The 18,227-nt window shown below is 58.5% G+C and overlaps 5 protein-coding genes across 5 annotated transcripts; 3 read left to right on the top strand and 2 right to left on the bottom strand.

Annotated features, from left to right (window-relative positions):
• Positions 1 to 136: 136 nt before the first annotated feature.
• Positions 137 to 2,015, top strand: L226DRAFT_506940 (Phosphotyrosyl phosphatase activator). Its single transcript, XM_067678105.1, has 7 exons — positions 137 to 413; positions 472 to 600; positions 659 to 801; positions 859 to 930; positions 986 to 1,110; positions 1,171 to 1,271; positions 1,329 to 2,015. The coding sequence occupies exons 1-7, from the start codon at positions 201 to 203 to the stop codon at positions 1,722 to 1,724; spliced, it is 1,179 nt and encodes a 392-aa protein (XP_067536687.1). The 5' UTR covers positions 137 to 200; the 3' UTR covers positions 1,725 to 2,015.
• On the bottom strand, positions 1,768 to 2,817 carry L226DRAFT_485273 (PAP2-domain-containing protein). The gene is made up of 3 exons (XM_067677102.1): positions 2,709 to 2,817; positions 2,478 to 2,653; positions 1,768 to 2,410 (listed from the first exon to the last, which is right to left on the bottom strand). Exons 1-3 carry the CDS (start codon positions 2,766 to 2,768, stop codon positions 2,098 to 2,100), a joined length of 549 nt encoding a protein of 182 aa, XP_067536686.1. The 5' UTR covers positions 2,769 to 2,817; the 3' UTR covers positions 1,768 to 2,097.
• Positions 2,818 to 2,863: 46 nt separating this feature from the next.
• Positions 2,864 to 6,081, top strand: L226DRAFT_552504 (uncharacterized protein). The gene is made up of 7 exons (XM_067682869.1): positions 2,864 to 3,029; positions 3,097 to 4,415; positions 4,473 to 4,628; positions 4,682 to 4,773; positions 4,839 to 5,010; positions 5,065 to 5,233; positions 5,306 to 6,081. The coding sequence occupies exons 2-7, from the start codon at positions 3,115 to 3,117 to the stop codon at positions 5,621 to 5,623; spliced, it is 2,208 nt and encodes a 735-aa protein (XP_067536685.1). The 5' UTR covers positions 2,864 to 3,029; positions 3,097 to 3,114; the 3' UTR covers positions 5,624 to 6,081.
• L226DRAFT_397035 (uncharacterized protein) lies at positions 5,678 to 6,168 on the top strand. The gene has a single exon (XM_067674534.1). It carries the CDS (start codon positions 5,811 to 5,813, stop codon positions 6,096 to 6,098), a length of 288 nt encoding a protein of 95 aa, XP_067536684.1. The 5' UTR covers positions 5,678 to 5,810; the 3' UTR covers positions 6,099 to 6,168.
• Positions 6,033 to 17,971, bottom strand: L226DRAFT_612348 (uncharacterized protein). The gene is made up of 18 exons (XM_067686383.1): positions 17,698 to 17,971; positions 16,215 to 17,647; positions 15,719 to 16,122; positions 13,291 to 15,667; positions 11,606 to 13,240; positions 11,365 to 11,547; positions 11,265 to 11,315; positions 11,008 to 11,206; positions 8,735 to 10,951; positions 8,656 to 8,685; positions 8,562 to 8,600; positions 7,216 to 8,508; positions 7,087 to 7,161; positions 6,945 to 7,036; positions 6,797 to 6,891; positions 6,678 to 6,743; positions 6,407 to 6,627; positions 6,033 to 6,357 (listed from the first exon to the last, which is right to left on the bottom strand). Exons 1-18 carry the CDS (start codon positions 17,822 to 17,824, stop codon positions 6,239 to 6,241), a joined length of 10,656 nt encoding a protein of 3,551 aa, XP_067536683.1. The 5' UTR covers positions 17,825 to 17,971; the 3' UTR covers positions 6,033 to 6,238.
• Positions 17,972 to 18,227: the final 256 nt, after the last annotated feature.

Below are 18,227 nucleotides of genomic sequence, written 5' to 3'. Positions count from 1 at the left end.
TACTTCAACGCATTAGTTACAAAGTTGCTTATAATTACCTTACATATACAAGAACTTACTTACTTACCATCACTTATAATCCGTGGAAGTCAATTGTGACGTCTTTATGATCCGGCGCAGGCCCGACTGCCTTGACCAAGCCTTGACCTCGACCTCCCCAGACCACCGTACCTCGCCCATCTCCCGCCTTCTTTAGCAGCATGACCGACACGACAGAAACCGCATCCAAGACTACGGACACCCAACAACCGACCACCAACATGTACTTTCCGCCGCGGAAGGTGATCCTCACAAAGGAGAACCTTGAGGCGTTCCAAGAGTCCGAGACGCATGCGACGATCCTCTCGTACATCAATACCCTCAACGAGTGCGTCGTCGGCGTGAAGCTCACGGACGACGTACCTATATCTACTGTGCGTAAGTCTTTTGGGTCGCTGCGTGCCGTCCTTATCTGACTGAATCCCGAGCCAGAGCGTCCAAGCGGTCTTGGGCTTGCTTGACAAGATCGAGGAGACTGCGAAGAGCATACCCCCTGTGGACAACAAGGCGTCACGCTTTGGCAACCCCGCTTTCCGGACATTCTATGACAAGGTCTCCGAGGTGCGTGTGTCTTCACTATGTCCCCCGACATTGGCTCAGATGGCCATATATACTCTAGATCGCACCTGAGTTGCTCAAGTCGATCCCCGGGCTGCCAGAAGCTGCGATTCCTGAAATATGTGTGTACCTTCAGGAATCATGGGGCAACAGGACACGTATCGACTATGGGAGCGGTATGGAGCTGAACTTTCTCTGCTGGATGTACGTTCTCTTTTGCATTTCCCCTGTTCAACTATGTTCATATGCCGTGACTCGCAGGATTTGCTTGGAGAAGCTGGGTGTCTTCCAGGAGAGCGATCACGTCGCGCTTGTGATCAAGGTTTTCTGGAAGTGAGTAATGCTCCTTGCAGTAGTGATAATTCAGATGAATTCACATGTCCTACAGATATATCCAAATAATGCGTCTCCTGCAATCAACGTATTGGCTAGAGCCCGCAGGCTCTCATGGAGTTTGGGGGCTTGACGACTACCACTTCCTTCCATTCTTGTGGGGCTCAGCACAACTACGGGGTGCGTTGCTACCATACCACCTCACTCGACTGCTCTGAGACTAACTGCGACGATTGTCAGGACACAAGTACATCCGCCCAAAGTCAATCCACGATAGCGAGACCACGGAGGAGTTTTCGAAGTATTACATGTACCTCGCCTGCATCCAGTTCATAAACTCCGTACGTTATCCGCACATGCTGATGCATCTCCGTACTAACTGACGCATCTATCTGCAGGTCAAGACGGCGTCACTACGCTGGCATTCGCCCATGCTCGACGACATCTCGGCCGTCAAGACCTGGGACAAGGTCAACTCGGGCCTCATCAAGATGTATCAGGCCGAGGTGCTTGGCAAGCTCCCCGTCATGCAGCACTTCCTCTTCGGCTCCATCCTCGCATGGAACGGGCCCCTCCCCGAGCCGTCTCGCGGCGCCCCAGGCCCAGAAGATGCGCACTGGGGCCACACGCACGCGATGACCGAGCGCGGCGGAGTCGGCCAGTTCCAGAACGGGTGGGGCGACTGCTGCGGTATCCCTGTACCGTCGGCGTTCGCGGCCGCGCAGGCTGAGGCGGCGAAGAAGCCTGGTGCGCGGTTGGCGGGGCCAGGGATCCGCCCTGTGCCGTTCGACTGATCTGTGGACTGCCTGACGTTTCCCGATTTCAAGTTCAAGTATTGCGGTGTACGACTAGTATTGGAGTGCCACAGACTTTGTATGTCGGTTCTCAGTTGGACAGGTGATGTGTACAATACTGTAGCGCTACCTATGTGATACCGCCAGATATACTGTAGGATTATAGTAACGCTGATACTTAGTCGCATATTGATCATTGATCATTGTCGTTGGTGGTGAACTGACTGCCGTCACATATATCCTTGACAATGAGACCGCCCAAGAGTTAATCATGGCCTCTATGTTAGACAGAGATTCTATGACAATATCAAGTCAATGAGCTGTATGGTGGGGGTCTATAATCCAAGACATACACGGCCGTGTCGTCAGCTAGCTAGGTATAAAATGAAACATACGATCGGACCATGTCCTCGACCACAGGCCCATATTCGTTCAGCCCGCCCGTCCAGAGCTTGAACCAGAGGGGCGCGAAGAGCAGACCATATACACAGCCCGCACCGACCTGTGGCCACGTATGGTGCCCAAGCCATATCCGTGACACCGCGATGGTCGTAGCCAGAGGAAGCGCGAGAAACACGGGGAGGACGCGCGAGGCGGGGAGCGAGGGGTGCATAGGCAGGTATAGGCACGCGAGGCTGATATAGGTCGCGAAGTATGTTATAACCGCGGAGTGCGTGCTCGGCATCCTGCCATACCCATGTAGCGTAAGCTGAGTGGTCTGCACTCATGCAAGATGGGAGAGACGGTACGCACCCGTATGTCTTCTTCCGCCGGCCGTTCACGATGACAGGCCTTGGCTGCCGCACAAACCGCTTGAGTATCTTGACCGTCACCGAGCAGAGCACCGCGCCCGTCGCGAAGTATGCGGCACCCGCAGAACCTGTGTACAGGACGAAGCATCCGGTGAGGGTGGTCACTATTGCGTTCGTCTGCGAAATGAGTACGTCCGCGTGGGCGTGGAAAGAGACGGAAGGTTGGACGTGCCTTGTCAAGAGCATACAACCACCATGGCAGCCCCGTCTGCCGTCCTTCGTCGTGTGCCATGGCGGATCGGAAAGAGTGGTGGTGCGCACTGCGCGCTGGTCGAGTGAGACGATCCCGGAGATGTTCCGCGCGTCAGACTCAGACGCGACCTTGACGCGAACCCCGACGAGCGCCGCTGGTTCCTTGGCTTGATCACCTTGCTCTGAACCGTGGCCTTCTCTGCGCCCCTCTCTCCTGAGCTGTCTAGGGCCATATTCCAACTCCTGGGCCAAAGACAACGAAAGGAGTGGCCCGTTTAGTTGACAGTGGTAGAGGCATCAGGTGCGCACTTTCAAAGCTTACACTTGGAACTTGTTACAGAAGGAGACCATATTCGCGTTCCTCGCAGCTGAAGTTGCAGAAGAAGATGGCGCTCTCCGCTGGAATACCCATTAACGGGAAGATGCACCGAAGGAGGTCGAGCAAGGATGAGGACGAGGATGTGCCCACATTCCCGGGCTCGCAATCACCCCCGGCAACAGCCCCGCTGTCCCAAGGCTTCTCGCTGAACGACTCACCGCCGAAGGAGAATGGTGGTTTGGCACCTCCTTCCTCGAGGTCGCGCGTAACGTCGACGCCTCCATCAATCACGGTTTCGCAGTCCTTCCCCTCGCACCCGGCATCCGCTGGTCCCTACCGCACTACGTTCGGTGCACCGCGTCCACCATCTCTGAATGGCGCATCCCCCTCCTTTGTCCACACAAACGGTCGTCATCAGCCCCCAGCCATGCGTCAGTCCTTTTCTCTGCCTGCACCCAACAACTCTCATTCGCGCACGCGGTCCATATCTGGTCCTTTCTCTCCTATCACACCCTCGCCTCTCTCCTCCTCCTTCCCTCCGCAACAACTCGCTATGCCCCCGACAACCAAGCTGTCTGCCTCGCACACTGCTCCTGAGCTCATCTCTCCAATCGACAACACCCCAAAGGCCGTGCCGCCTCGGAGACATTCGCGCATACACTCGCGTAACCTGTCGGTGTACTTCCCGCGTCCCGGTTCCCTGCCCGCAACTACCATCGCCGAGGATGGCGCGCAAGAACTGGACTTCAGCAGCCCTCCGCCGGACGAGGGCGTGCCTATACCCAGCGCGTCTCCTGGCCCCGGCCAACGCACCTTCCGCGAGGGCTTTACGTTCGGCGCGCGACCGCCCTCGTCTGGGTCGCCCATGTCCCCGGCGCAACCTTCATCTGCAGGCGCGGCACGGCGCGGACACCACCACAAGCACTCCCTCTCCCACAATTTCTTCTCGTTCCTCGAGCCTGGCGGCCAGAGCAACCCCGCCGACCTCCACACACAACCTACACCTGTGCCGGTGAGTCCATGGGCACCCATATCGCCATTCCCAAGCTCGCAATCGATGAGCTCCACGGACGGGGAGAAAGTGGCTGCGAACGGGCGATCTACGACCGCCACGAAGCCACGCGCGAAGAGTCCGATAGGCAAGATTCGCGCGTCCACAGCAATATCGCCCATTGCCGTCGGTGCCGCAGCCTGGCAGTTCGTACTCGGAGCTTGGTTGTGGATCACAGGACAGCAAGTCGGGTCCCTGTCGTGTACGGGGCTGGGCTATTGGGTCGTGTTTGACGCGTTTGGCGTCGCGCTCGGACAGGTTCTTCCGAGCTATCTCGCGAGTCCTAGTATGCGTGCAGAGATGCGACGTCCATATGGGTGCGTGTGTCTTGTGTCCTGTTCGGCTCGTAATGACGGTTGACGTGCGGATGGCAGGAATGTGCGAATAGAGACGGTCATGACGTTCGCGCAGTCAGTCTACTTGATCTTCACGTCCGTATACGTGTGCAAGGAGACGGTTGAGCACTTGTTACTGTCGTCCGGCGAAGGCCACCATCATCACCACGGAGACGAGTCAGCTTCGGTGTTTGGGTACGTGTCCATATTATGGTGTAGTACTAGAGATGTTCACGGCAGCGGTGCAGGATTGAGTTCCCTATTGGTCTACTATTTATTACCCTGCTTTCGCTACTCTCCACAACTGTCTTCTTCCACAATAACGCCAAGCTCGTTAGTAGTGAGTACTCACGTCTATACATCCGTACAGTGCGACGAACTTGCTTATGTGATTCCGGCACGTAGCTGCGGGTAACCGCATCCCCTCATTAGCATCCATGCTCCCCACACGCTCCCGATACCGCGCATCAGCCCTCGCATACCCCGCTGCCCTCAACAACCTGCTCACAAATCCATACGCACTCGCACCCGTCTGTTTCACGCTCTCTGTCCTGTTCACCGCAACGTCGCTCCCACTGTGCGTATGTTTGACATCTGCCAGCCTCACCAACTGACAGTGGTGTATGCGCAGACGTCAACACCAAACATTCGACCTCCTCCTCGCCGGGGTGGAGACGGTGGTGACATTCAACATCGCATACCGCGCAGCCGTCGCACTCGGCGCAGTCCTCCTGCAGACATCCCCAGCACGGGGACTCGCAGGCGGGAGGATGGAGGCATTCCTCCGTGCCATGCGCGAGGTTAGTACTTCCTCCCTCCCTCATCCTCTTTCTTGTTTATATTCTTCTTCTCTAATCTGACAACACGTGCAGATTGAGCGTCACCCCCTCGTCCTCCATCTCCCCGCGCCGCACATCTGGCAGCTCACCCCAAGCCTCGCCGTCTCGGACGCGGACACCGTCTCGCCCTACGCTTCGACTCCCAGCGCGCTCGACAAGGCGCAGGGGCCCGCGCAATCGCTCGTCGTCACGCTCGAGCTGCACGTCCGGCACGATATCGAGGACGCGGAGGTGCTCCGGCTGACGCGGTGGGCGTCGGAGCGGTGCGTGCATGCGCTGCACTTTGGCACCAGGGGTGGAGAGGGCGGCGAGGGCGAGGCGGAGGTGACGGTCGGCATTGTCAAGGGTTAGGGTTAGGTGGGGTTAACTTCGATAGGCGTCGCGTGATGAGGGCTGATGGGTCCAGTTGCGGATTGGGTTGGCTTTTGCCACTGCTCGGTTGTTGTGTGTGAGCGAGATGAGATGGGGGGATGTAGGATGCGTTGCGGCAGAGGGCGTTCTTGGATATTGGATACTGTATACCTGATAATTGCTCGGAATGCGGCAGCTAAGGCCTGAGGGCGTGCATGTCCCACCCAGCCATATGCCACTTGTGGATATTCGTTTACTCCGTCTATGCCTCGCACGCGTACGTATGATGGTTAGTCATTCAGAGGCTAGCCTGTCCAGAACGCAGACACAGCGAGCTTCAATGGCGTACTGGGATGCGGTCTTCTCTGGTTTCTCGGCGTGTGTAGTATACTTCGTGTTCGTGCATGATCACGGACCGAGAACATCAGAATCCAGAATGTCATTAGAGTCGTCAAAGCATTACGGACGCGTATGATACATGGAAATGGTAAATGGGGGTAACAACATAGATGGTGAAACATATCAGGAGATGCAGTGGTAGATAGCAGCATGATGTCGTGAGCGAGCGTCCGAAGTCGTAACATGGTATACAAATCTGAGATCCAGCGGATTCCATCACCGGTGCAGAGAATCGCGAGGAGAACGAGGCCCGAACAATCCTGGACTGCCCTGAGGCGGTGCAAGGAGGTGCTCCACGGGCTGGATGGGAGGGGACGGCTGGAACGCTGGGTTGGCTGTCCGGAGGGTCAGCACGTCATCAACAACAATTACCACTTCACTCACGTTGCCAGGTTGCCCAAGATTGCGTAGTAGGTACAGGTTCGGGAGGGGGGGCAGGGGGCGGCGCGGCAGCTTGCGTCCTTCGAGACCTCCGCGATCCACGCGTATGGATAGTCCGCCATGCGCTGGGGGCGGCCTGGGGAATCTCCGGCTCTGGCTCTGGAGCTGGCGCTGGCTCTGGAGCGGCTGCAGCGTCGGTGGGAACGCACGTCATGGCGGGTTTCCTGGACGGATCGTTAGACTGCGGCACTGGATGACTGGACTTAATACACACCAGCTGGGGTCGAATTCGCCACCCGGGCCGTACTTGGACTTGAACTGGAGAAGCTCCCCGATTTGGCTACAAGTCGGGTTGATGAGTAGTTGCAAGGAAGTCCCGGAGATATTACTTACTACTCGAGGTTCCTCTTGTCCTCTCGGAGCTTGCCGACCTCACTGAGAAGCATACGAACCTCCGTGGCCAAAGAACGGCTGAACTCGTCGAGGTACTAGCAAGAAATCATCAGGAAATACCGCGAGTGCAAACTATGAGGGTACTTACGCCTTGGACGTTGTACGGAACCTGTTCATTGGCAGTAGCTTTGACGGCGTCAATGGTTTCCTGCTTATGTTGCTCGCAGTCTGCTCGCCAGGCTGAAAGGGGAGTGAGCATGACTATCATCCATCAATCAAGTGAGACGCACCTTCTCCCATCTGTCTGATGGTCTCCTCGTAAGCTACTCGTTGCGCCTCGATGGCGTCCAGAGCAGCTCGTTGATCTGAATATAGCTGATGAGTCACGAGGTCCGCGAAAGCACCGTGAAAATACTGACTTGACCGGAGCTCCTCCTGAAGCTCGTTCTTGGATTGGACTTGTTCGGCGAGCATCTGCGCTTGGTTTTCGAGAATCTGCTGGAGCATATTGCGCGTCTGGGCGTCCTCGGCGTCCTTCTGCTCCCATCGGTTCTGCTTGACTTGCCACCGCTCGTCCGCAAGTTCGCGTTTCTGTGCCAACTCATCACGCTGCTCTGTGACGAGGTTCGTGAGGTCGCCAAGCTGATTACGCATGAGATCGTTTTGCTCCAGCATCTCAGCGCGCTCTCGCTCGCGGCGCTCAGCCTCGTCCGTTGCTCTCGCCATCTTCTCGTCTTCTAACTCCTTCCGGACCGCCTCTAACTCCGCTTCAAGTGAGCGGATGTGGGCCTGGTACTCCTCGTGCATCCTTGCTTTTTCAGCTGCCTCTTCTGCCTGAGCTCGTTCGCGTTCGGCCTGAGCAGCCTCACGTTCGCGTTGAAGCTCCTCGCGCTCGGCTCGCACGATTTCCCGGATTTCTTCGGCATGCAGAGAGGCAGCGCGCTGCACGGTCTCAACGATTGAAACCGCATCGGCATCCATAGGAACCGCCGGAGAGAGGGTTTGTGGGATGTCGGCGACAGGTACTTCAGGCACGGGCATTTGTACCGTCTCTGGAGCAGGTGGAGCCAGCACTGGTGGTTCGCCGACTGGTGGCAAAGCCGCAAGTCGATCCTCCAGTTCCTTCCATACACCGTCGCGACGCAATATGGCCTCTTCGTCTCGTCGGCGTTCATTCTCCATGAAGAGGCGTTCGCGCTCATCTTCGTTGGCCCGGTAGTTGTTCTCCCGCTTCTCCTCGGCTTCCTGCAGGTCGATGATGGTGTTCTGCATCCCCCCCGCCAATTCCTCGAACCTCTCCTGGCGCTCTCGCTCGTTGTCAGCTAGGCCGACATCACTTGGACCGGAATACGCCAGTTCCATGGGATGAGAAGCCGGGGGAGGAATTGTCCTTGGCGGGGAAGTCGGAGGGACTCCTTCGTAGAGAGTCCTAGGACTCCCAGGAATAACCGCCGGGATTCCTGCAGTGTCTCCTGCAGGAGGGGCTACGCTGGGAGCAGGAGCAACAGCAGTCGGCGCGGGGTGAGTGACGACCCGTGCAGGTTCAGCGACAGTCGGAGCTGGACGTGCGGCGCTCGGTGCGACAGGAATCACGATCGGCGCGTCACCCTTTAGCTGATCCCGGAGGCTTTCTGCGGGAATCTCCACGGGCCCTTCATGGGCGTATGAGGGAGCGTAAGGTATCCTATAAGCCTGTTCATGTTCAGACCCCACTGTATAAACCGTTCAGTAGACTCTCAGAAAGTCAAGGTAGACCGCGACTTGCCTACACTGGGAGAACCGCTTCGAACTTCATGCTCATCATCTGAGACGTCCTCATGTCAGTACATGATCAAGGACAGACCATTGGTGTTACATACGTTCGGAGGGCTCATACTCGTGCGAAGTGACTAGAGAGGATTCAGTAGGACATTCAACATCACTGATGTTCGAACGCACCTGGTCTTGGTCCGGCCGTCGGAGCTCTTCCCGTGGCCGTCGGGGCTCTTCCTACGGCCGTCGGGGCTCTTGTTGGAGGTCTGCTTCTTGCTGATCCTGTCCGGTGCGTTCTTACTCCCCCTGGAACAGGGATAGCCCCCTCCTCCTCGTACTCATGAGGAGGGGGTTCATGTTCGCCATGCTCCGACCCTAGCCATGCGAGTGTGGTCGGAGGACGTTCAGTAGGCCTACCGGAGGGCGACCCGCGTGAGCGCGTTCTTACTATAATGGGTGCCGGATGCCCTTCGACGGTTCGGGGCGATTGGGGCCGGTCATAATCATCGCGACGAGTTCGTGCTGTGTGAGCGGGAGACCCAGCACGCGAATCACGGTAGGGGGAGCGGGACCTGGGCCGAGGCCTGTCGCCCCTGCGACTCGGGGAATGAGGACGGTCGTAGTCACCATGAGAAGGCGAGTAGGGCCTGTGCCGAGGCCTGTCGCTCCTGCGACTTGGGGAATGAGGACGGTCGTGGTCATCATAAGGGGGCGAGCGGGACCTGGGCCGGGGTCTGTCACTCCTGCGACTCGGGGAATGAGGGCGGTCGTAGTCACCATGAGAAGGCGAACGGGGCCTGTACCGGGGCCTATCGCTCCTGCGACTCGGGGAATGAGGACGATCGTAGTCACCATAAGAGGGCGAGCGGGACCCGCGCCGGGGCCTGTGGTAGGATGGCGAGCGTGACCCGTAGTGGCGGCGGCGGGGATCGTACCGGTGATCATCGCGGTAGGAGGGAGAGCGTGAACGGTGTCGATGCGATTCATACGGAGAACGAGGACGACTTGGGCTTCTACCTCGTGATGATGCAGGAACCTCGATCACGGTCCGATGTGATGGAGAACGAGAGCGGGAACGAGGTCGGGGCGACGTGCGAACCACTATGGGGGAAGGAGGTCTTGAGAAATGTTCTCTCCCTGACGGGCCGACAATCACGGGTGCCTGCGGCAGCACCCCAGGCATAGCCCCTGGTGCGCCAGGGACTATGATAGTAGGCTGCTGTGGTGGCGGTGTTCGACTGTGCGATCGCACAATGATATGCCCAGGAGGGGAACGGGACCGAGAACGCGAATGAGAGCGGGAACGAGGACGACTACGCCGTGAAGAGCGTCTAGTAGATGCCGATGGTGAATGATGAATGGTATACGATACAGGTTCTTCACGAAGAGTGGGCGACACTGTCCTAGAAGGGGTATGGGTATGGATGGGAATGACTTGAGGAACACCAGGGGCAGGCATGCCCATAGGACCAGGAGGATACCCCATTGGCATAGGCTGGTATTGCGCAGGTGGTTGAATGATGATGGGCGCAGGACTGGTGGTCGTCGGAGGATGAGTGGGGGCTATGCCGGGAGTAGTAGGCTGCGCTTGAGCAGGTTGTTGGCCAGGTGTAACAACCACTGTGGTACCAGGGTGTGCCCCTTCTGCTGACGGTCCGCGCTCATGCTCCGAGGGGTACTCATGCTCTGCATGTTCTCGTCGAGGTTCCTCGTGTTCCCTCCGAGGGGATCGTCGTGGAGAACCCACTCTCCCTTCATCCGGAGCGACGGCTTCTGCAGGGGATGGAGGATGCCGGTATTCTGGGCTCGGGCTACGACCATGGCTGCTTGATGGCCTCGTGGACGCAGGTACATGGATGACCGTCGCAGGCTGTTGAGGAGGAGGGGGCACAATGATTGGTGGCTGTGCCGGTGGCATAACCATTGGAATACCGGGTGGCATACCCTGATAGGGACCGCCAGGAGGTGGGAGGATTGTTACGTGCTCTTGAGATCCACTGCGCGGGGAGCTACTCTCGCTTGACGAGGGGCTAGGCCGTGGAGGAACGAAATCTTCAGACTCTGAATGCGGCACCTGGTATATGGGTCCTGGCTGCGGGAAGGGGGGACCCATGGGTACAGGATAGGTATCGGGAGGAATGACAGGAACTTGAGGTCCATACACGTGGGGACGTGGAGGAATGACAGCCTCCTCCGGAGACGGCGTCCGGTCGTCAGGAAATAGTCGGCCTGGGCGTACTCGGTCGGGTGGCACTTGACCTGGCACGAAAGGCACGAAACCTTGCGGGAACTGGGCTCCTGCTGGGGGTATCACCATGGGAGGAACAACGATATTCTGAGGTGCGCCAGCGACAGATCCTGGCGGAGGAACAGCAACCCCTCCTGGAACCCCGGCCGGCATTCCTGGCGAAGACAAGTTAAGGAATGTACGTTATTCTAATGTGAGCATGTCAACACACCTTCGCGACGCAGCGTTGCGGCGATCTGGTTCAACAACGGGATGACCTCGTCGCGTGTTTGCTCTAGACGTGCCGAAACACTCTGAATCTCCGCATGGCGATCATGTACATCCCGCTCCAACCACTGATTGAGGCCCCTGAGATACGTGATGATCTCACTCTGCTGTTCCAGGCCCGCGAGTTGTCCATCCCGGTTATCCTGCAATGACGAGTGTTAAGCAAGTCAAAGGGTGCATGATTGAAGATTGGTTCATTACCCGAAGGAGAGAGAGAATGTCGTTGAACGCCGGAGGCAGTTGCACCACCGTCTGGCAGACATGTTAGCCAAAGCTAAAGAACAACCGAGCAGCGACTCACGGGACCGGGGGCAATGGGGATGTATTGAGGTTGTGGTGGTTGCGGTTGTGGGTAAGTCTCTCCCGGAGGAGGAACAGGCGCTGCTGTTGGAGGTTGTTCCTGTTGAGGAGGTTGATACCAGCTTTGCTGCTGCGGCTCACCATCAACCGCCGGCGGAGCAGTAGTAGGCCTTATCGGTTGATCCTGCGGTACCACGTCAGCCACTCAGCTGTGCCGATGAGTTCTAGATATATCGACGTACCGTCTGCGAGGTGAAAAAGCCATCCGTTCCCGGATGACGCTGTCGTCGTTGATCTCGGACTCGTGCATCGAAGTCAATATCAGGACCTTCAGGTCGTACGCCAACTCCAGGACCTGGTGTGGTGGGTGGCAGCTCGGCTTGGCTTTCCGGTTCCGACGGCGCAACTCCCACAGGTCCCGTTCTCGGCTCTCGGTGGACGCGCACAGGCGGCGGGCGTGTCCCGGCTGGACGGCGTGTCTCCCGAGGGAAAGTAGGACGAGTAATGGGGAACGTGCCCGGACGTTGAGGGAGATCCGCCTCAAAGACAGGACTAACACTGCGAGGTCGAGTCCTCTGTCCTGGACGATAGACCAGCGGGATGAGAGGTGGCGGAGGCTGCACTTGGCCTTGCGGGGGAGGCGGACCGGACATCATGATCTCCATAAGCTGCTCGTCAAACGAAGGCCCTCCTGCCTGACGAGGAATGGGTGCATGAATCGTAGGCGGCTCACGACCTGCATCCTCGTGCGCCCTGGCGATACGATCAAGCAATGAGCGCGTCTCTGTGTCAACAGAAGAAGCAGCCTCCTCTTCCACTCGTGGTTGCACACGAGCTCGGTCGAGCAACCGCAAGAGGTTGTCCTCAATGAGACGCAATCTGTCGGCAAACTCGTCCCAACGATCAATGGGAGGCGGAGCAGGTTGCGCTCGAGGCATGTCGCGCAGCTCATCCAGCCGACGGTTCGTATCATTCTGCCCATCGAGCATAGCAGCGATCTGTTGGCGGATGCCATCGAGGTTATCGCGCAACGTGGCAAGTGAAATAGACGGGATCGGGCGGGCGGTACCGCTCGACACTGTCGACGGGGATGGTGAGGATGACAAAGGTGGGGGAGTGGCTGCAGGACTGAGTGATGCAGTCAACCGCCGAGGAGGAACCGCAAGATGCCTAAGCCCGATGTCGGACAACTCTTCAGAGGGGGTGAGCGAAGACGGAGGCGCGGAGGTGGGTGATGAGGAGGTCGATGCCTCGGGTGACGATACAGGCGAAGACGAGGGCCAAGAAGGCGAAGCTGGGATCTCCATCGGGTATGGCTCAGATTCCATCAGGCTGAGATCGTCAGAATGATGCGAAGACAGGAAAGACATCGTCTCGCTCAAGGTCTCCGGGGATAAAGGGACACGCATAGGTGGGGGCGAGAGCGAGATCGCTCGGACGATCCTGGGACCTTCACGAGGATGCGCGGGAGTAGACCTCTCGGACGCGATCTCTCCTCGGTACCTCGGGGACCTCGATGAGATGATAGTACTTCCACCCACGGACTGGTCCTTGCGTGGAGGAGGAGGAGGAATATCCGGGAACATCCTTTCACGTAGGAGGGCCTCGAGGTCTTCCAGCGTGCCCTTGATGTCCTGAATGTCGCCTGCCATCTCCTTGTTCTCCGCCCCTCTTGCGTCGTTAACGTCGTTGAGATACTGCAGCAAGCGGTTGACGTCGTGTGTGAGGATATGACTGGGAGCTTCCGAAGGAATCGTCTCGATGTTTGATGCGATAGAGGGAACGTCTCCACGCGGCGTCGTGACACTGAGCTTCATGGATACCGACGGGGTTGAAGGGGAAGGAGACGGCGGAAGGGGCACGAATAGTGGCAAAGCCTGAACATACGAATTAGCCACGAATGTTAGTGATTGAAGCAATAACTCACAGATGGTGGCCGCGTAGGAGGGTGATCCGGCAACCTGATATGTTCCGTCGACGGCGTCGAGAGCAACGACGGCTCCGTCCTCAAGTCGAGCTCAAACTCAGAAGGTGCGATCCTTGAGGAGCTCATCGACACCGACGACACGGTCGAGATCGTTGACGGCGTGCGCGAGAGCGTCACAGTCACAGCAGGAGGGAAGTCCCGGGGAGCAGGGACAGGCGTAGGCACATCCGGAAGCAGCGACATGCTTGACTGCGTGGGCGTCAGCTCAGCGGAAGTAGGCGACACTTCCGACACGGGCGACGATGGGCTGACTTCCGTGATCGGGGTGAGCATCGTCGACTCTTCCGAGGACACGGGAGTGCCACTCGGTCGAAGGAAGGAGGTCTCGAACGACGTGTCGGGCCCCTCGGGAAGTGCCTGCGACGCCATTGAGGGGGACGCTCTGAGGAGAGACGATTCATACGACCGATCTGTCTCAGCACCCCACGCAGACTCTGGGATGGCAGGGCTCGAAGGAGTCTCCGGCTGAGAGACCGTGGACGGTATAGTGGGGGTGAGCTGGCTGGAAGGCGTAGGTGTGACGGACGATTCCGTGGGAGTAGAGACATCCGTGAGTGAGATGGTTGGCTCCAGCTCGGAGAGCATATCAGACATGGATGGAATAGGAGAAGGCCCTGGGATAGACATAGACTCTGTCGGTGACTCATCTGAGAGCTCAATCGTCGAAGGGGTTGGAATTGAAGGCTCCTCGATCTCGAGCGACGACGGCGTCAACTCCAGAGACGGTTCCGTAGGAGAGGTAGGGGTGAGTGTCGTCGGCGATGGGGCGAGCTCGGTGGGCGTAAGCTCCGACGGCTCGCTGGGGCTGTATGTCGACGGCGGGAGGGGGATGCTTTCCGGGCCCAGGTCCGCGTACGATAGAGCCGGTGAGGATGCCGACGAAGGGATGGTCGGGATGAAAGAAGGAGTAATGCTGATTTCGTCGGCCTCACGAACCTTGTCCTTGCACCTGCACTCCGCGGTCTTGAAGTCAGTCGACACCTCAGAGGGGCAGACCTCCGCCGTAATGTACTCTGTGGGTGCTGGGGTCGTGCACACCGGCACCGTCTCAAACTCTGTCTCGGCATACTCCGGCGGGCACTGAGGAGCTGTCTCGTACTCGGTGTCGCATATCAACGCTGTCTCATAATCCGAGAGCGACGGGATGGTCGAGAGACTCTTAAACGACGCAGTGGAGGGCGATCGAGGCTCAGACTCCGTCTCGCTCCTGCTGGGCGGTACTTCCAAGGATCGCGTATACGAGGTCGTCGATGGTGTCGGGGTGATAGAGCGGCTGCGCGACATAGACCTGGACATCGTCGGAGTCGTACCCGTGCGGGTGTAGGTCTCCAGCGTGCTCAACGTGTACGAATAGGTGCCCGAGTACGTGTTCTCCTTGTCCGAGATCTCCTCCGAGTCGGTGGGGTACGACGGGGTGTAAGAGCGGGAGCCACGAGGCGTGCGACGGCGGACTCCACCGGAGCGGGTGAGACTGCTGCGCGAGGGAGACGTTGAGCTGTAAAGCGCGCTTGAGCCAGTGTGGGAGTCTCCCAGATGTGATGCGGAGTCCGTGCCGCGGTAGGAGAGCGTGGAGGTGACGATGTTAGTGCCCGAACCCGACGCGAACTCGACCGACTCGTCGGTAATGAGCCCAGTCCCGGTCTTCGTCTCGGTGCTTGTGAGAGCGCGCGTGAAGGAGGATGACGAGTAGAAACTCGATGTAGGCGTGCGCGTGTCTGGAGTAGACCGCGCGGAGAAGAAGGCCTCGTCGGACACCGAGCTGGACGTGTCCGACGACCGACTCTTCTTGTCCGAGCCTCGTCCAACACTCGGGGGCGGGGACATGTAGACGTTCCCACCCAACCTCGGACCGCTCGAGACAGTGACAGGAGACCCATCTCCGATGGCGATACCACCAGCGAGACCCAGCCCAAATCCCAAACCGGGACGACCATCCCGCGCACGACGCAATGCATCCGCGAACTCCTCGTCGAGATCGGTCATGGAACTCGTGCGCCGCAGCGAACTGCTCCGACTCGGCGCGATGACACGCGGGTCGCCAGGGTAGAGGTAGCCTTGCGAGGAGACGGCCCCATCGTCGGTGGCGCGGGTATGGTGGGCCGACGCGAGTGACTGCCTGCGAGAGAGACTGCTGGAGCCTGACAGGGACTGAATGTCGGACATCTCGTCCAGAGGAGGGACATAGATAGTCGACCTCGAACCAGTCCCAGACTGGGACGTCGCAGTGCTCGTGATGGACTGGATGGTGCGGATTGATCCTGTAGGCGACCCGCTGGCGGACCTGTCGGGAATAGTGACCGCGCGGTCGAGTACCTCCCTACGAAGGGTTAATTAGACTTGCCGATGGAGTAGAGTGCGGCGGACGTACCATATAGCGCTGACCCATCGAACTCTTTCTCTGGGAGACTCGGCTCCCAGCCTCTCGATGCCATCGCTGTACAACAGCTGGAACGGGCACAACGTCTGCATCAAAGACATGTCTCCCAGCTCGCCGGCTGTACCCCACTGCCCAACTTGCTCGCCCTCTCGCGCACTCTGCTCGATCGCCGCGATAGTACCCACATCATCTTGCGCACTGGGATGCGACGGCGACTGCACGGACCGCACTTCGATGCAATTGAGCAGATCAAGCGTTACGATACCTCTTCCACCGCCTGGCGCGATCCAGGACAGAAGCAGCATATGCGGGTAAAGGAGGGCCTGGCATCGTTGCCAACGGTATGGTGGCGGCGCATGGACATTGAGGTACCACAGCAAACCGATCCTCAGTGGCTGCAAAGGGCGAAAACATCAGAAATGCTCTCACTTTCATCGCGGGGGGGAAGGGACGCGATAAGATTAGATCACCCAGAATAGCAACTCACCTCTTGCGCGCCACCCACGTTGGCGAATTCGCCCAATTCGGCGATGTCGAACGTCGCCGGGAGCATTCCACTCGTGCTCAACGCGTCTCCGCTCGAAGTCGCCCCCGCGTCAACGCCGCTCAGCGCGCCCATAGACCGTCCAGTCTCGTCGACGTCTCCCAACGCACGATCTCTGAGGCGGGCGCCGCCTCGATCGGCCCGCCTGCGCACGCTGAACAAGCCGTCGCCTTGCGTGGGGGATGGTGTGGTGGTGTTTGAGCGCATAGATTTGCTGAGCGATGGGGTACGCTCCTTCCATGCAGCCACGATGTTCCGCACCGAGGTGAGAGGAGAGCGTGGCGACGTCTGTGGGCGACGCAGGGATGAAGCGGTGGGAGTCGCGGTTGTCGTGAAGCCGGTGAACGTGTTCGTGTACGTGCCAGACGTAGTAGTGCCTGAGCCGGTATAGGTGCTTGTGCCGCCCCGAGACTGAGTGAATGTGCCACTGGATGTAGGCACGAAGCGCGAGTCGGTTGATACAGTTGTGTCACGCGCGGGGGGAGACACGAGCGAGGACATCGTGGTGATGGGTCCAGAGGATGACACAGACGAGCCTGCCCTGCTCTTCGTTGGCGAAGAGGGGCGCGAACTGTAACCATAGGTAGAAGACCTATAGCCAGTCGTCGTACTATACCCATAACTGTTCGTATGTCCAAAGGTGGACATAGACGGACTCATCGTTGTGGTGTAAGGGCTCGGCGAACGGGGCGCTGGAGAGCGCGGTCCCATCGGTGCAGACAGGGTACGGGTATGCCCAAACAGCCGGGGAGAGTCTCTGCCTGTGGTAGTCTGCTTCTCTTCGAAAAAGGCGATGAGCTCGCCTGCTCGACGCCCAGGGACGTTCAGGACGCGCCCAGAAGCAGGAGCTCCACTAGGGTCGGTAGCAGCGCGAGAGTGGAATGCTGGTGATGCTCTGTCTTCAAGATTGGCGGATGCTCTGTTGCCAGCGTTGTTGGAATATTGGGTGTTTGGCCTGCTGCCGCTACCCGACTGAGCGAAGGAGTTCGGCCGCGACGCGTTCTCGGTATGCTCCGAGATCGTGCTGAGGACTCTCCGCTCGCGATCGAGCAGGGCGTCCGTCATAGTGCGATAGCCCTCGGAGAGGTAACTTGAAGGCGTGACCGATGTGGCACCGCTGTACTGTCCTGTAAACGACGTTGACGCACCAACGGACGAAGAGCCGCGAGACCATTCCGTCAACGCGTCCTCAGTGTTGTCGATCTCGTCTTCGACGAGGCTCAAGGCAGCCTCTACCTCTCGCGCGTCGTCCAAGGAGTTTTCATCAGTGTAAGTTTCGGAGTCGGAGTCTCGTGTAGGGGAAGGGGAGACAATAATCCTCCGCATCTGACGAGGGGAGGACAACTCGCTCCCAGTGTTGGAACCAATGGGGGTCGCTACCAGGCTTTGGTAAGGCCCTGGGAGCAGCAGGACGGAGTCAACGCACCTGAACGGTCGGAATAAGAGTATCTTGAGGATGAGTATGGGGTTTGTGTCGGAGAGAGCGTGGAAAACGTGGCCGTCCCGAAGATGGGAGACCTCGGTTCCCCGCTCGAGGAGGAATAACTTGTCATCGCAGGCAGTCAATTCAGAACATATCAGGTTGGCGGGGGGTCGGGGGGGGGAGGTCGTCGTCGAAGTTCCAGAGAGCGTCGGATATAGACAAAGCAGGGGAATCTTGAGGGCGGAGGCCGACAATAAAGGACGGAGAAGTGTTGCGGCAACGACGCGCGGGGACTAGGCGCTGCGATTGGCATGTTCAAGTCGGCGTTCAACAACGCCTTTAGGGCAGGCTTATACGCGGTCGCGTATCAGCATGTGACCGCGCCTGCAAAGTACTTCCGAACCCTGCGCGCATGGCGTAAGCAGCAAGAAGGAGGCAAAGGGACGCATCTCGACGTAACAGCGACGAAGCCCATGGTAACGTCTCCAAACGCACCTCCGGCTCACCACTGGAGATGACAAGATCATGGCGCC

This window comes from Lentinus tigrinus (assembly GCF_003813185.1).
Source record: "Lentinus tigrinus ALCF2SS1-7 unplaced genomic scaffold L226scaffold_9, whole genome shotgun sequence".
Taxonomy (NCBI): domain Eukaryota; kingdom Fungi; phylum Basidiomycota; class Agaricomycetes; order Polyporales; family Polyporaceae; genus Lentinus; species Lentinus tigrinus.
Note: the sequence above shows the minus strand (reverse complement) of the source record. Positions and strands in the feature narration are given on the sequence as shown.

Coding starts and splice junctions, on each gene's coding strand:
- L226DRAFT_506940 (XM_067678105.1), top strand. CDS start 201: ATGACCGACACGACAGAAACCGCATCCAAGACTACGGACACCCAACAA. Junction 414..471: donor ACGACGTACCTATATCTACT/GTGCGTAAGTCT, acceptor ATCCCGAGCCAG/AGCGTCCAAGCGGTCTTGGG. Junction 601..658: donor TCTATGACAAGGTCTCCGAG/GTGCGTGTGTCT, acceptor TATATACTCTAG/ATCGCACCTGAGTTGCTCAA.
- L226DRAFT_485273 (XM_067677102.1), bottom strand. CDS start 2,768: ATGGCACACGACGAAGGACGGCAGACGGGGCTGCCATGGTGGTTGTAT. Junction 2,654..2,708: donor GGTTGTATGCTCTTGACAAG/GCACGTCCAACC, acceptor CTCATTTCGCAG/ACGAACGCAATAGTGACCAC. Junction 2,411..2,477: donor CGGCGGAAGAAGACATACGG/GTGCGTACCGTC, acceptor TGGGTATGGCAG/GATGCCGAGCACGCACTCCG.
- L226DRAFT_552504 (XM_067682869.1), top strand. CDS start 3,115: ATGGCGCTCTCCGCTGGAATACCCATTAACGGGAAGATGCACCGAAGG. Junction 4,774..4,838: donor TAACGCCAAGCTCGTTAGTA/GTGAGTACTCAC, acceptor TCCGGCACGTAG/CTGCGGGTAACCGCATCCCC. Junction 5,234..5,305: donor TCCTCCGTGCCATGCGCGAG/GTTAGTACTTCC, acceptor CAACACGTGCAG/ATTGAGCGTCACCCCCTCGT.
- L226DRAFT_397035 (XM_067674534.1), top strand. CDS start 5,811: ATGCGGCAGCTAAGGCCTGAGGGCGTGCATGTCCCACCCAGCCATATG.
- L226DRAFT_612348 (XM_067686383.1), bottom strand. CDS start 17,824: ATGACAAGTTATTCCTCCTCGAGCGGGGAACCGAGGTCTCCCATCTTC. Junction 11,207..11,264: donor ACATTCTCTCTCTCCTTCGG/GTAATGAACCAA, acceptor TCGTCATTGCAG/GATAACCGGGATGGACAACT. Junction 6,358..6,406: donor ATCTTGGGCAACCTGGCAAC/GTGAGTGAAGTG, acceptor CCCTCCGGACAG/CCAACCCAGCGTTCCAGCCG.